Source organism: Leucoraja erinacea, chromosome 4 (genome assembly GCF_028641065.1).
Source record: "Leucoraja erinacea ecotype New England chromosome 4, Leri_hhj_1, whole genome shotgun sequence".
Classification (NCBI taxonomy): domain Eukaryota; kingdom Metazoa; phylum Chordata; class Chondrichthyes; order Rajiformes; family Rajidae; genus Leucoraja; species Leucoraja erinaceus.
This window is the reverse complement of record NC_073380.1, coordinates 801,131-814,324: the sequence shown is the minus strand read 5'-3', so window position 1 is coordinate 814,324 and position 13,194 is coordinate 801,131. Positions and strand designations below refer to the sequence as shown.

Below are 13,194 nucleotides of genomic sequence, written 5' to 3'. Positions count from 1 at the left end.
GGCTGCACAGTGGCACAGCAGTAGAGAGCTGCTGCGTCACAGCGCCAGAGATCCAGGTTTGATCCTAACTACTGTGGAACTCCCTGGTAAACTCGTTCCTTCCCACCCAAACCACAGGAGATGCTACACCTGTCTCTTTTCTTCCTCCCTCGATTCTGTCCAGGGACCGCGACAGTCCTTTCAGGTTAGGCAGATATTCACTCATACCTCCTCCAACCTCATCTACTGTGTATGTTGTCATGGAACATTTACAAACATACTGTTTCCGTTATTGTACTAGTTTCACTGTCATCCTGGTGAGTTTCACTGTCTGTATAACTTGTTATCACCTAGCCCACAACTTTGGCCCGTTTGCTTTATCATTGTTACTTTTTTTCCATATCTTTCATTCATTAGTTCTATATCTCCAGCACTGTCTATATCGCGCTTCACTTTCCCCTGACTCTCAATCTGATAAGGGTCTCCACCCGAAATGTCACCTATTCCTTTTCTCCAGAGATGCATTCTGACCCGCTGAGTTACTACAGCTATTTGTTTCTATCTTCAGAAATAAGAAATCTCCGCAATGGGTAATTTTGTTTGGAATTCTCTCCCCCAGAGAGCAGTGCAGCATATTAAAAATCAACTGATTTTTAGATATTGTTAAGGAAACAGCAGATAATTGCAGGAGAATGGAACCAAGATAAAGGTGGCTCATGTATTTATTTTATGATGGAGCAGTATGAATGGCTGAATGATTTATTCCTGCTTCCATGTTCCTACAGTCAGATCAATTATTTTCTCACCTCATTTGATCTGCTCAATGATCAAGAATCAAATGCGAATCTAATTCTCATATGTATTGACAAGGGAACAATGAAATTCTTGCTTGCTGCAGCTTACTTGGTTCGTAAACTTAATATACAACAGATAGTATATAATGATCAAAATACAATTAACTTAAATGTGCATGTTTGTAATCAATGTCTGCAATTTTGTAGAGACTTACAGAAAATTTCAAAAGAAACTCTTCAATCTAGGATTTTGTTTTTTGGACTAATAGAAATATTAATGATGGTTTTATCGTTCAAGTGTTTCTGCTCGTAAACACTTACCTCTGGGAAGTTTTCTTGTATTTTCTCCTAAGGGCAAGAAAGAAACATGAATCAGGAAAATATGATTTTTTTATTACATGAAAGGAAAAATGTGCCATCTTGTTATTCTTCCGACACCTGGAAAAAATGTAATTGAAAGTATTCTTCACAGTTTCAGAGATGACCTGAATGTGCACTGCTTATTGACTTAAATGGTCCACTTTCCCATTACAGGCGAAAGGTCTTGAAAAAAACCTTTTCTAATCTTATCTTCAGAACTAGGCTTTTAGCACCTGTTTCCTGTCCAATGCTTTTTGCTTTCATTTAGTAACAACATAAGCAATAGGAACTGGTGTAGGCCATATGGTATATCAATTCTGCGCCACCATTCATTAAGATCAGGGTTAATCTTCTATGTCAACAACATTTTCCCCATATCCTTTGATTCAAGAGTCAAGTAAAGAGTGTTTAATTAACATATCCACTGGGAGCAGAACAATGAAATTCTTATTTGCTGCAGCTTTCAAAGGCACATTATCACAATGAATATTCATACAATGAACAATAATACAATAAATTCTCAGATATATTAGGTAAGTAGGCTATAATAGTGCAAGCTGAAGTATGTAGCGAGACCCTCACACAAAGTCCATGGTGGTTCTTTGCAAACATAAGGCTGTAGTTTGGATTGTACAATGTCGTTCAAGACCCTGATGGTTGTGGAGAAGGAGCTGTTCTCAGCCATTCTCAGGCACCAGTACCATCATCCCAATGGGAGTAGCAAGATGAGAGTGGGCAGAGTGGTGTGTGTCTGCTGATTTTAACTGCCTTCTTGAGGTAGTATTTCCTCTCGATCACTTCAATGGTGGGGAGGTCAATACATGATAGATTCATGTAAATATTCAGAAATCATCAAATCATTGCTTTGAAAAAGCTCCATGAGCAAGCCCTCCTAGTGCTCCAATGTTAGTGAATTTCAGAATTTAAGAACGTTCTGCATGAAAAACTGTCTCACCTCAGTCCTAAACAGATTACATCTTTATTCTGACATTGTAGCCTCTGGTTCTAGAGCTAAACCAGGGGAAATATGTGCCGTGCATTCCAACCTGTTGAGCCCTCTAAGATTTTTATGTTTCAATCAGACTAAGTGGGACCCGTTGGGTCCCATGTTCACACGGGAGGGCTGTAATATTCCACCTCTCCACCAATTCCAATATTGGTGGCCAGTATTGGTGGGGGGCTTTCTGGAGCACTAGTATGGGTATTGTGGGCTGAAGGGACTGGTTTCCAGATGGCAAGTATGGACATTGTGGGCCAAATGGATTCTTGGGGTGACAGCTTAGTCACTCAAGCCTGATGTGCTGGCAGCTCACTCACGGCTGGTGGGCTGGCAGTTGACTCACGGCTATTCCTTGAAATTCCATTTCAAGCAGGGTGCAAGGCCACCAAATTCAAATGCAGTTTCCTACCATTTCAAGCAGGGTGCAAGGCCACCAAATTCAATTGCAGTTTCATACCACTTCAAGCAGGGTGCAAGGCCACCAAATTCAGGTGCAGTTTCCTACCACTTCAAGCAGGGTGCAAGGCCACCAAATTCAAGTGCAGTTTCCTACCACTTCAAGCAGGGTGCAAGGCCACCAAACTCAAGTGCAGTTTCATGCCACTTCAAGCAGGGTGCAAGGCCACCAAATGCTAGTGCTGTTTAATGCCATTTCAAGCAGGGTGCAAGCAGGGTGCAAGGCCACCAAATTCAAATGCAGTTTCATATCATTTCATGCAGGGTACAAGGCCACCACATTCAAATGCAGTTTCATACCAGGAGAGAGATTCTTAACATTTTTTTAAACACTAATAACAGTTTTATTTTTCATTGATGGGAAGAATCCTCTGCACCTGATGAGCGGAGGGGGACCGAGTAAGATGGCCAAAAATCACAGCCGTAAGTGGTAGTGTTTTATCTAAAATCAATATACAAGTTACCACCACCAACAACCATTTGCAATGCAGCATTTCAAAGCAGTGTCCACCACCAACAACCATTTGCAGTGCAGCATTTCAAAGCAGTTTCCACACCCAAACAACCATTTGCAGTGCAGCATTTCAAAGAAGTTTCCAGCACCAACAACCATTTGCAGTGCAGCATTTCAAAGCAGCTACCACCACCAACAACCATTTGCAGTGCAGCATTTCAAAGCAGTTACCACCACCAACAACCATTTGCAGTGCAGCATTTCAAAGCAGTTACCACCACCAACAACCATTTGGAGTGCATCATTTCAAAGCAGTTACCACCACCAACAACCATTTGCAGTGCAACAATGCAATGCATATACCACCACCAACAACCATTTGCAGTGCAGCATTTCAAAGCAGTTACCACCACCAACAACCATTTGCAGAGCAGCAATTCAAAGCATCCACGTTTTCATTTTCAAACCACATTAAGGGCACTCAGTAGTTGAGTAGACATGTGTTCAGTGTTTTTCACAGCTCAGAGATGTGACCCTCTCGCTCCTCCTTGCTGCAGAGACTGAGTGAGGCACTATACTTCTGGGTTTTATAGTCCCCCCCCCCAGAGAGAATGTCAACATGTTTTAAACATTAATAACTCTTTTATTTTCCATCGAAAAATCCTCTTGTACTGCACAGCGGAGGGGGACTCTGAGTAAGGTGACCAAAAATCACAGCCATAAGTGGCAGCGTTCTTTCTAAAATCATGAAACATAAAGACAGGAAGTGGTCAAGATCTTACTTTTAGTAATATAAATAAATGAATAAAGAAGTAAAATTGCCAGAAATGCTCAATAGTTCAGGCAGCATTTGTGGAGTGAGAAACAAAGTTAATGATTAGCACATTAGCCTTGAGCCAAATGCATCTTGTTATTGATCATAAAATAGAACACAAGAAGAACTCAATGGATAAAGCAGCTTTACTGGAAGCATAAGGTGCAAGTCAACAGGACTGAGGAAGGTTCTCGATCAGAAACCTTTTCTCCTATTCTCCAGATATGGTGACTGACCCAATAAGTTACTCCAGCATTTTGCGTCTAGCTTTGGTGTAAACAAGCATCTGCATTTCCTTCTTACACATTTCAGTTCAAGACACTGCATCATGATTGAGAGGGATCCGGAAAGGTTGCTAGTATGTTGCAGTGGAATAGTTGGGACAGAAGCTGGCAGATAATGAGTGAAACCATAGGGTTGGAATGATGGGTAGTTGGAACCAGTTTGGGGGTGAGAGGCAGGGAAAGATTGTGTGACTTGTACAAAGGGAGAAGAAAACTAGGTGGGCCGGCGAGTGTGTGTGGGAGGAGAGCACCAGCAATGTGCGTTATCTGAAATCAGAAATGTCATTATTTATAGCAATGTGTTCTAAGCTATGTTTGCAGCCACATACAAATGGCTAGAACAACGTCTCATATTCTATAAGGATAGCTTACAATCCAATGATATGAACACTGGCTTATCCAATTTCAGGGAACCTCCGCACCCACCAATCAACCTCTGCATTCTCCCCCCACACAAATCTGCCACCTAGTTTCCTCCCTCTGCTAATTTCTCTCATCTCCTTGCCATCTGGCTTCACCTGTCGCCTACCAGCCTCTGTCAGTCCTTTCCTAACCCAGATTCCATTATCCTTTCCCCTGGTTTCATCTATCAGCATCTATCCCACCCCACCCACCCCATCCCTTACATTTCTATGTACTCATTCTGGTCCCTCTCTGACCTGAGGCAAAGTCTCGAACAGAAACGTCGATTTACACCATTTGTTTCCACAGATGCTGCCTGGCCAGCAGAGTTCTTCCAGCTTTCTGCTTTGTGCTCCAGAACCCAGCATCTGAACTCTCCCCTGTCTTTACGTTATAAATCACGATTACCATAAACATCATGTAGTGTATGGCGAACTCCTCGTCAAATTTGAACCTTAAAAAATAAAATCGCAAAATTGCGAAAACGACACACGCTTTTCTTCTGCGCAACCACCGATTTGGAAATTTGCAAACTTTATCGAAAGAACCCACCCTCGTTATTTGTTTAGAAAAAAAAACTTTTTGAGACAGAGTGCATGTTGGTACATGCGGTAAACCAAATAGCAATCCAATATGGGCCAATTTTAATTTGCAAATCTGTATGGCATTAACCAATGCGTCAGATTGTGCTAAAATAATTGGCAGCTGTCCGGATAGTGTTAAAATGATTAGCTATTGGGATCTTATAATTAGTGACACTTCGTCGTGCTTGGCACGGTCGTTACTCACACGGGATTAAATATTGATATCGAAAACATGGAATGGAATGTGATCGAGCAAGTCTGAGCCTTTTGTAAAGCCACAGGCGTAGTCTTGTCCGAACTGCGGAGACAAATTGTCACATTTTCGACGCTATCTCAATCAAGTGGTCGATGCGGGTTTTCCAATACGATCATGCAGTGATTCCTACTGCAGGTTAATAGATCCCAACTTCCTCTCTTGGTGTAAACCCTTTCTGGCAGAATCATTCAGCCAGACTCGCCCACGCTCACCAGTGGGCACCCTACCGCATATATACCCCACCGACCAGCACTTTCCCCATAACCCTGAGCGTCCACAATTTGACTGCACAAAATGTCTCATTGCTGTTATTATTCAGGGACAAACTGAACAATATCCTGTTTTCTGCACCCCCCCTTCGAAGTATTTAACCTTGTCCTCCGCCTCAAAACGTGAAGCCGAATTCAATTAACAGTAATCGAATATTTTAAAAGATTGATAGCACGGCTGTGATCATGGGAATACCTTATAAACTGGCTTGAAAGGTAATGAGAACTTGCAATCTGTCCCAGCAGAAAACGCTTCAAGCAAAACAAATTTAAGAACAGTAAAACTGAAGTAGACAATAGGCAATAGGTGCAGGAGGAGGCCATTCGGCCCTTCGAGCCAGCACCGCCATTCAATGTGATCATGGCTGATCATCCACAGTCAGTACCCCGTTCCTGCCTTCTCCCTATATCCCCCGACTCCGCTATCCTTAAGAGCCCTATCAAGCTCTCTCGTGAAAGTATTCTAATTCATGGCTGAATATCTCATGAGCTACATGCAGGTCAAATAGCATACATTATCAGATTAAAGGATCGTTGCACAGCTATTTTGTCACCGTAACCCTACAGGTGATTTTTGTTTTGCGATCATTTTGATCTTCTGACGTTATGGCACTCTGGTCAACAACAAAACAAGGGGGAAATTCCAATCCTCTGACGAATGGCCATTATTGCGCGTCTGATCAAAGCCAAATCTAAAAGTCGTTTCCTAGCAAAACATTTCACCCGTGTGGAACAGGTGGCAGCCCTCAGATACTCGACTGCTACAGTGCAGTGTTAATGGTTTAAACACAATGTACATTGCAAACATCATTCGGTAGATGACAAAGTATGAATAAATAATTTTAAAAAACAGGTTCGTTCATTATTACTATTAAAAACAAGAAAAACAACAAAAAGACGCCACATAACATTTCGGATTTTGTCAATGCCATTATAAGTAGGAAGATCGGGCGTTATAAAAAAAAGTCATACTATACTTACAGTCCCCTAAGCCGCAGCCATATTTTCTCTATTTGCTCTGGTTGCAGGTATTTGAGAGAGTTGCTTTCAAACTCTTCGATTTCCTTAGTTGGTGACTCCATGCCTTAAACTCCAGGATCTAAGTAAATGTCTAAACTTTAGAGCAGGGGGCTGGCTATCATTTCGCCCACAGCGAATGGAAATCTTTGGAACTTTAACGGAGTGAAAGGCCGACTAAGAAGACTGTGTCTGCATCAATGTTGAAGTCTCGCATGTAGGCATCTGCAACAGTTTGCCATGGTTCACAAATGATGGTGCTGTACGAGCGAACATGAATGAGACTGATGATAGTAATGAACCAGCTCTGCGGCCAGCAAAAGCAGCTGAAGGCTCTTTAACCCAAACCCTGGTGACAACTGAGTGGGAGGGCGGGGTAGCACATGCGCGGCTTGGCTTCATCCTCTATTTGTCCCACACTCGTACCTTTCCAACACTTCGCTGGGAGAGCCGTAGGGCTTGAGTGATACAGATTGAAGGACAATGTCCAGGCGGTCCGCGATCTCACACACACAGCACCGGAAGAAAGGAAAGATAAATACATTCACACAGAAATTACCCACATCGCTAGAAAATACATACTGTTGGAAAATCTTAACAATAAACCTTGATTTAAAACGCGCTGGAGTTTAGAAACACAACGTGCTGCATCCGGGTGCATTGCGTTTTTCACATAGGAAAAATAGAAAGCCAGTTTATTGATAAATTGCCTTCTTGGCAATTTTCTTTCAAAAAGGGCAAATATAATGCAAAGATATAAATAATATCGTCCGGAAAATAGCAGTGCCGGAGAAAGTATGAATAGTATAGAACTATTCTTGGGCAGCAGCAGGTGGCAGTACAGAACCTAAATAGAGGATCATTTCGATCAACGAATTTCACTTCAGTGCAGCTCCAGACGCTACGCTCCCTCCATACTCAAACGCAACTAAAATGTTCGTTGCTATTTTTGTTTACACACAAAGAAATGCCGTTTTGTTTACACACAAAGAACGTCGTTTTCAGATCAGGTGTGGGTATGCTTGATCTTGGCTAAGACTCATTGCAATTTACAAGGAGATTCACAAAATCACATCATCAAATCTCCCGTCATCCCAGAGCACCAACTGCCACGAAACAAGACGAAATAAAGGTCCCTACATCATCAACTCGCTACATTTCAATAAACTTTGCTTCCAATATTCCCTTTACCAAAAGACCATAAGGGAATGGAATGGAATAGGTTACCACCCAACACACGTGCGGCTCCCGATGTTAAGTCTTTTAAAAAGGGGATTGAGCAACTAGATCTCCTCAACTTGGTCAAAAAGGCCCGCGTCAAAATGTAATCACTACTCTACTCACTCCGACTAGTGCGAGATAACCACTGATGAGGTGTTTGTGCAGTAATCAACCAGAACCAGAACAGTTACCATGAGGAAGGGGTGCAGTCTAAAAATGGAAATTAAACACCTTCGTGCAATCCTATCATCTATTTCAATTTATCTCACTATTCGCTATTACATCAAGTTTCTTCATCCGATTTTGCAACTTGCCTATGTGGGCATGGGTAGAAACTCCTCGGAGAACAACATGTGTTGCATGGTAATTATTGTTGCTTCCACTCCTCTGGTTCTTAGACTGCCCACAGAGAACACTACAGTTGTACAGGTGTCAATCTATAACAATTCTACATTCCAATATAAAGCATGGAAATTGACAAAAGTGAGTACATTTTATAACAGAATGATAACATTTGCTTCACAACTATCCCCAGATGGGTGCAGGAAGGATGATTCCCCTGTCTTAGTTATGCAATTAGGGGTCACATTCTTGGAAAAACAGAGGTTTGCATAAATGTTTCACCTCACAGTTGAATCTTTAGGATTCTCTACCCAAAACTGCAACAAAGGCTCAGTTATTGAGTTCACCAAAAGCAGAGATAAATAGATTTCTGGGATTCAAAGACATTGAGGATCATCCAAGATCCTGATCGGTGGTGAAAAGCCAAAATGGCCTTCTCCTCTCCTAATTCTTATATTATTTAGTTCCCTGGGTGAAGAAATGATTTTTACTTTGCTGTTCTGAATGGTCATCCATTTAGTTTGAGAATGTGGCCCGTGGGTCGAGTCTTTCCAGCCAAGGGAAATGCCATTTCTGCATCTTCCATGACACAACCCTGAAAAATGTTGTATGTAGAGCCTCACCAAACTCATTATGGTGCAGTCTAGTGAATAGTGGGATAATTTGAAATAGATGATAGGATTGCACAATGGTCTCTCCCGCATTAAAAGCTTGTTTATTCAGCACTTATGAGGGATTACCCATGCCAACATCCGAATGCTATTTAACCATCAGCTTTCAAGCAAAACATAGAAAGTAGGTGCAGGAGGAGGTCATTTGGTCCTTCAAGCCAGCACCGCCATTCATTGTGATCATGGCTGATCATCCCCTATCAATAACCCGTGCCTGCCTTCACCCCATATTCCTTGACTACATATAACCATATAACCATATAACAATTACAGCATGGAAACAGGCCATCTCGACCCTTCTAGTCCGTGCCGAACACGTATTCTCCCCTAGTCCCATACACCTCGCTCAGACCATAACCCTCCATTCCTTTCCCGTCCATATAACTATCCAATTTATTTTTAAATGATAAAAACAAACCTGCCTCTACCACTTTCACTGGAAGCTCATTCCACACAGCCACCACTCTCTGAGTAAAGAAGTTCCCCCTCATGTTACCCCTAAACTTCTGTCCCTTAATTCTCAAATCATGTCCCCTTGTTTGAATCTTCCCTACTCTCAGTGGGAAAAGCTTATCCACGTCAACTCTGTCTATCCCTCTCATCATTTTAAAGACCTCTATCGTCCCCCCTTAACCTTCTGCGCTCCAAAGAATAAAGCCCTAACTTGTTCAACCTTTCTCTGTAACTTAGTTGCTGAGACCCAGGCAACATTCTAGTAAATCTCCTCTGTACTCTCTCTATTTTGTTGACATCCTTCCTATAATTAGGCGACCAAAATTGTACACCATACTCCAGAATTGGCCTCACCAATGCCTTGTACAATTTTAACATTACATCCCAACTTCTATACTCAATGCTCTGATTTATAAAGGCCAGCACACCAAAAGCTTTCTTTACCACCCTATCTACATGCGATTCCACTTTCAGGGACTCCACTAGCCCCTAGAGCTCTATCTAACTCTCTCTTAAATCCATCTAGTGATTTGGCCTCCACTGCCCTCTGTGGCAGGGAATTCCACAAATTTACAACTCTCTGGGTGAAAAAGTTTTTTCTCACCTCAGTCTTAAATAACCTCCCCTTTATTCTAAGAATGTGGCCCCTGGTTCTGGACTCACCCAACATTGGGAACATTTTTCCTGCATCTAGTTTGTTCAGTCCTTTTATAATTTTATATGTTTCTTTAAGATCCCCCTCATCCTTCTAAACTCCAGTGAATACAAGCCTAGTCTTTTCAATCTTTCCTCATATGACAGTCCCGCCATCCCAGGGATCAATCTCGTGAACCTACGCTGCACTGCCTCAATCACAAGGATGCCCTTCCTCAAATTAGGACACCAAAATTGTACACAATAATGCAGATGTGGTCTCACCAGAGCCCTATGCAAACATATGCTCCTTACTTAGGTCTTTCAATATCAGGTCTTTCAATATAATCCAGTAGTGGTTTTACCAGTTTTTTAAAAAATAATACAAGCAAGACATTTTTCCTTTTGCACACTAATCCTTTAATAGCCAAATTATAGCTTACCTTCTTAATTGCTACCTGCAGTCACAGAATCATGAGAAGTTAGGGATAGAATAAAACTAAAAGAAAAGATGTATAACACAGCAAAGAGTAGCCGGAAGCCAGTGGATTGGGAAACTTTCATAGGACAAAAGAAGGAAACAAAACGGGCAATACGGGTTGATAAGATGAAGTACGAAGGGAAGCTGGCCAGGAATATAAAGAAGGACAGTAAAAACTTCTTTAGATATGTTAAGGGAAAAAGAGTAGCAAAGTCAAATGTGGGTCCCTTGAAGGCAGACACGGGTGAAATTATTGTGGGCAACAAGGAAATGGCAGGAGTTGAATAGGTACTTCGGATATGTCTTCACTAAGGAAGACACAAACAATCTTCCAGAAGTACTGGAAGATAGAGGATCTATGGGGGTCGAGGAACTGAAAGAAATTTTCATTAGGCGAGAAATGGTATTGGGTAGGCTAATGGGGCTGAAGGATGATAAATCCACGGGGCCTGATGGACTGCATCCCAGGGTCCTCAGGGAGGTGGCTCTAGAAATAGTTTTTCAAGAAAGGAGCGAGAGAGAAAACGTGGAATTACAGACCAGTTAGCCTGACTTTGGTGGTGGGAAAGATGCTGGAGTCAATTATTAAAGAGGTCATAATGGGGCATTTGGATAGCAGTAAAAGGATTAGTCCAAGTCAGCATGGATTTATGAAAGGAAAATCATGCTTGACTAATCTTCTGGAATTTTTTGAGGATGTGACAAGTAAAATGGATGAAGGGGAGCCAGTGGATGTAGTGTATCTAGACTTTCAGAAAGCCTTTGATAAGTTTCCGCAGGGAAGACTGGTAACTAAAATTAGAGCACATGGTATTGGCAGTAGGGTGTTGACGTAGATAGAAAATTGGTTGGCAGACAGGAAGCAAAGAGTAGGAGTGAACGGGTCCTTTTCAGAATGGCGGGCCGTGGTGAGTGGAGTGACGCAAGGCTCAGTGTTGGGGCCGCAAGGCTCGGTGTTTACCATATATATTAATGATTTGGAAGAGGGAATTAGGAGCAACACAAGCAAGCTTGCGGATGACACAAAGCTGGGTGGCAGTGTGAACTGTGAAGTGGATGTTAGGAGGTTTCAGGCTGACCTGGACAGGTTGAGTGAGTGGGCAAATGCGTGGCAGATGCAGTATAATATAGATAAATGTGATGTTATCCACATTGATGGCAAAAACAACGGGGCAGGTTATTATCTCAATGGGGTTAGGTTAGGTAAGGGGGAGGTACAGCGAGACCTGGGTGTCCTTGTACACCGGTCACTGAAAGTTGGTGTGTAGGTACAGCAGGCAGTGAAGAAAGCTAATGGAATGTTGGCCTTCCTAACAAGAGGATTTCAGTATAGGAGTAGAGAGGTTCTTCTGCAGTTGTATAGGGCTCTGGTAAGACCACATCTGGAGTATTGCGTACAGTTTTGGTCTCCTAATTTGAGGAAGGACGTCCTTGTGATCGAGGCAGTGCAGCGTAGATTCACGAGATTGATCCCTGGGATGGCTGTCATATGAGGAAAGATTGAAAAGGCTAGGCTTGTATTCACTGGAGTTTAGAAGGATGAGGGAGGATCTTATGGAGCCATATAAAATTATAACTGGACAAGCTAGATGCAGGAAAAATGTTCCTAATGTTGGGTGAGTCCAGAACCAGGGCCCAAGTCTTACAATAAAGGGGAGGCCATTTAAGACTGAGGTGAGAAAAAACGTTTTCACCCAGAGAGTTGTGAATTTGTGGAATTCCCTGTCGCAGAGGGCAGTGGAGGCCAAATCACTGGATGGATTTAAGAGAGAGTTAGATAGAGCTGTAGGGGCTAGTGGAATCAAGGGATATGGGGAGAAGGTAGGCACAGGTTATTGATTGGGGACGATCAGCCATGATCGCAAAGAATGGCGGTGCTGGCTCGAAGGGCCGAATGGCCTCCTCCTGCACCTATTTTCTATGTTTCCATAGAGCTGTTCAGCATGGAAACAGGCCCTCCAACTCACCTTGTCTAAGTTGACATAATGGGCTGGTCCCAATTGACTGCATTTTGCACATAGCCCACTAAACCCTTCCTATCCATGATGCTGTCCAGATCTGTTTAAAAAAATCATAATTGTACCTGGATTTACAGCTTTTCCTAGGAACTCATTCCAGATACAGACAACCTTCTGAATGAAAATGGTGCATTTGAGGTCCCTCTTAAGTCTGTCCCCTTTCACTTAAGGTTTTAGTTTTGGTTTATTTAGAGATACAGTGCGGAAGCAGGCCCTTCAGCCCACCAAATCCACACTGACCAGTGATCCCCATACATTTACATTATCCTACACATGCTAGGGACAATTTACAATTTTACCAATGCAATTAACCTACAAACCTGTATGGCTTTGGTGTGTGGGAGGAAAACCTATTCGGTCACAGGAAGAACGTACAAACTCCGTACAGACAGCACCTATAGTCAGGATTGAACCCGGGTCACTGGCGCTGGAAGGCAGAAAAGCTATCGCTGCACCACCGTGCTGCCCCTCTTCCCTCTAGTTTTAGAATGTTAACTTTCAACCACCATTGAGGTCCATCAACATGCAGGAACAGCCGCTTGAATATCAACATTTTCAATTTGTCTTCATTTGAAATAAAACCTATTTTAAGTGGATGATTTCATATTTTTTGCAGCGTACATTTCATTTGCCAAACCTCTCCCATTCACACATTCTGCCTATATCCCTTTGAAGCGTTTCTGTTTCCTCATTTCAACTCACTGCA

General features: G+C 42.4%; 1 protein-coding gene across 1 annotated transcript in view; it reads right to left on the bottom strand.

The window, feature by feature from the left end:
* Positions 1–7,057, bottom strand: part of LOC129696083 (dual specificity calcium/calmodulin-dependent 3',5'-cyclic nucleotide phosphodiesterase 1A-like) — a 254,836-nt gene extending 247,779 nt beyond the window's left edge. The window contains exons 1-2 of the mRNA XM_055633493.1: positions 6,634–7,057; positions 1,095–1,121 (exon numbers count right to left, since the gene is read on the bottom strand). Of these exons, the coding sequence (XP_055489468.1) occupies positions 1,095–1,121; positions 6,634–6,734 (128 nt within the window). The 5' untranslated portion in view covers positions 6,735–7,057. The remainder of the gene's footprint in view (positions 1–1,094; positions 1,122–6,633) is intronic.
* Between the last annotated feature and the right edge of the window lie 6,137 nt (positions 7,058–13,194).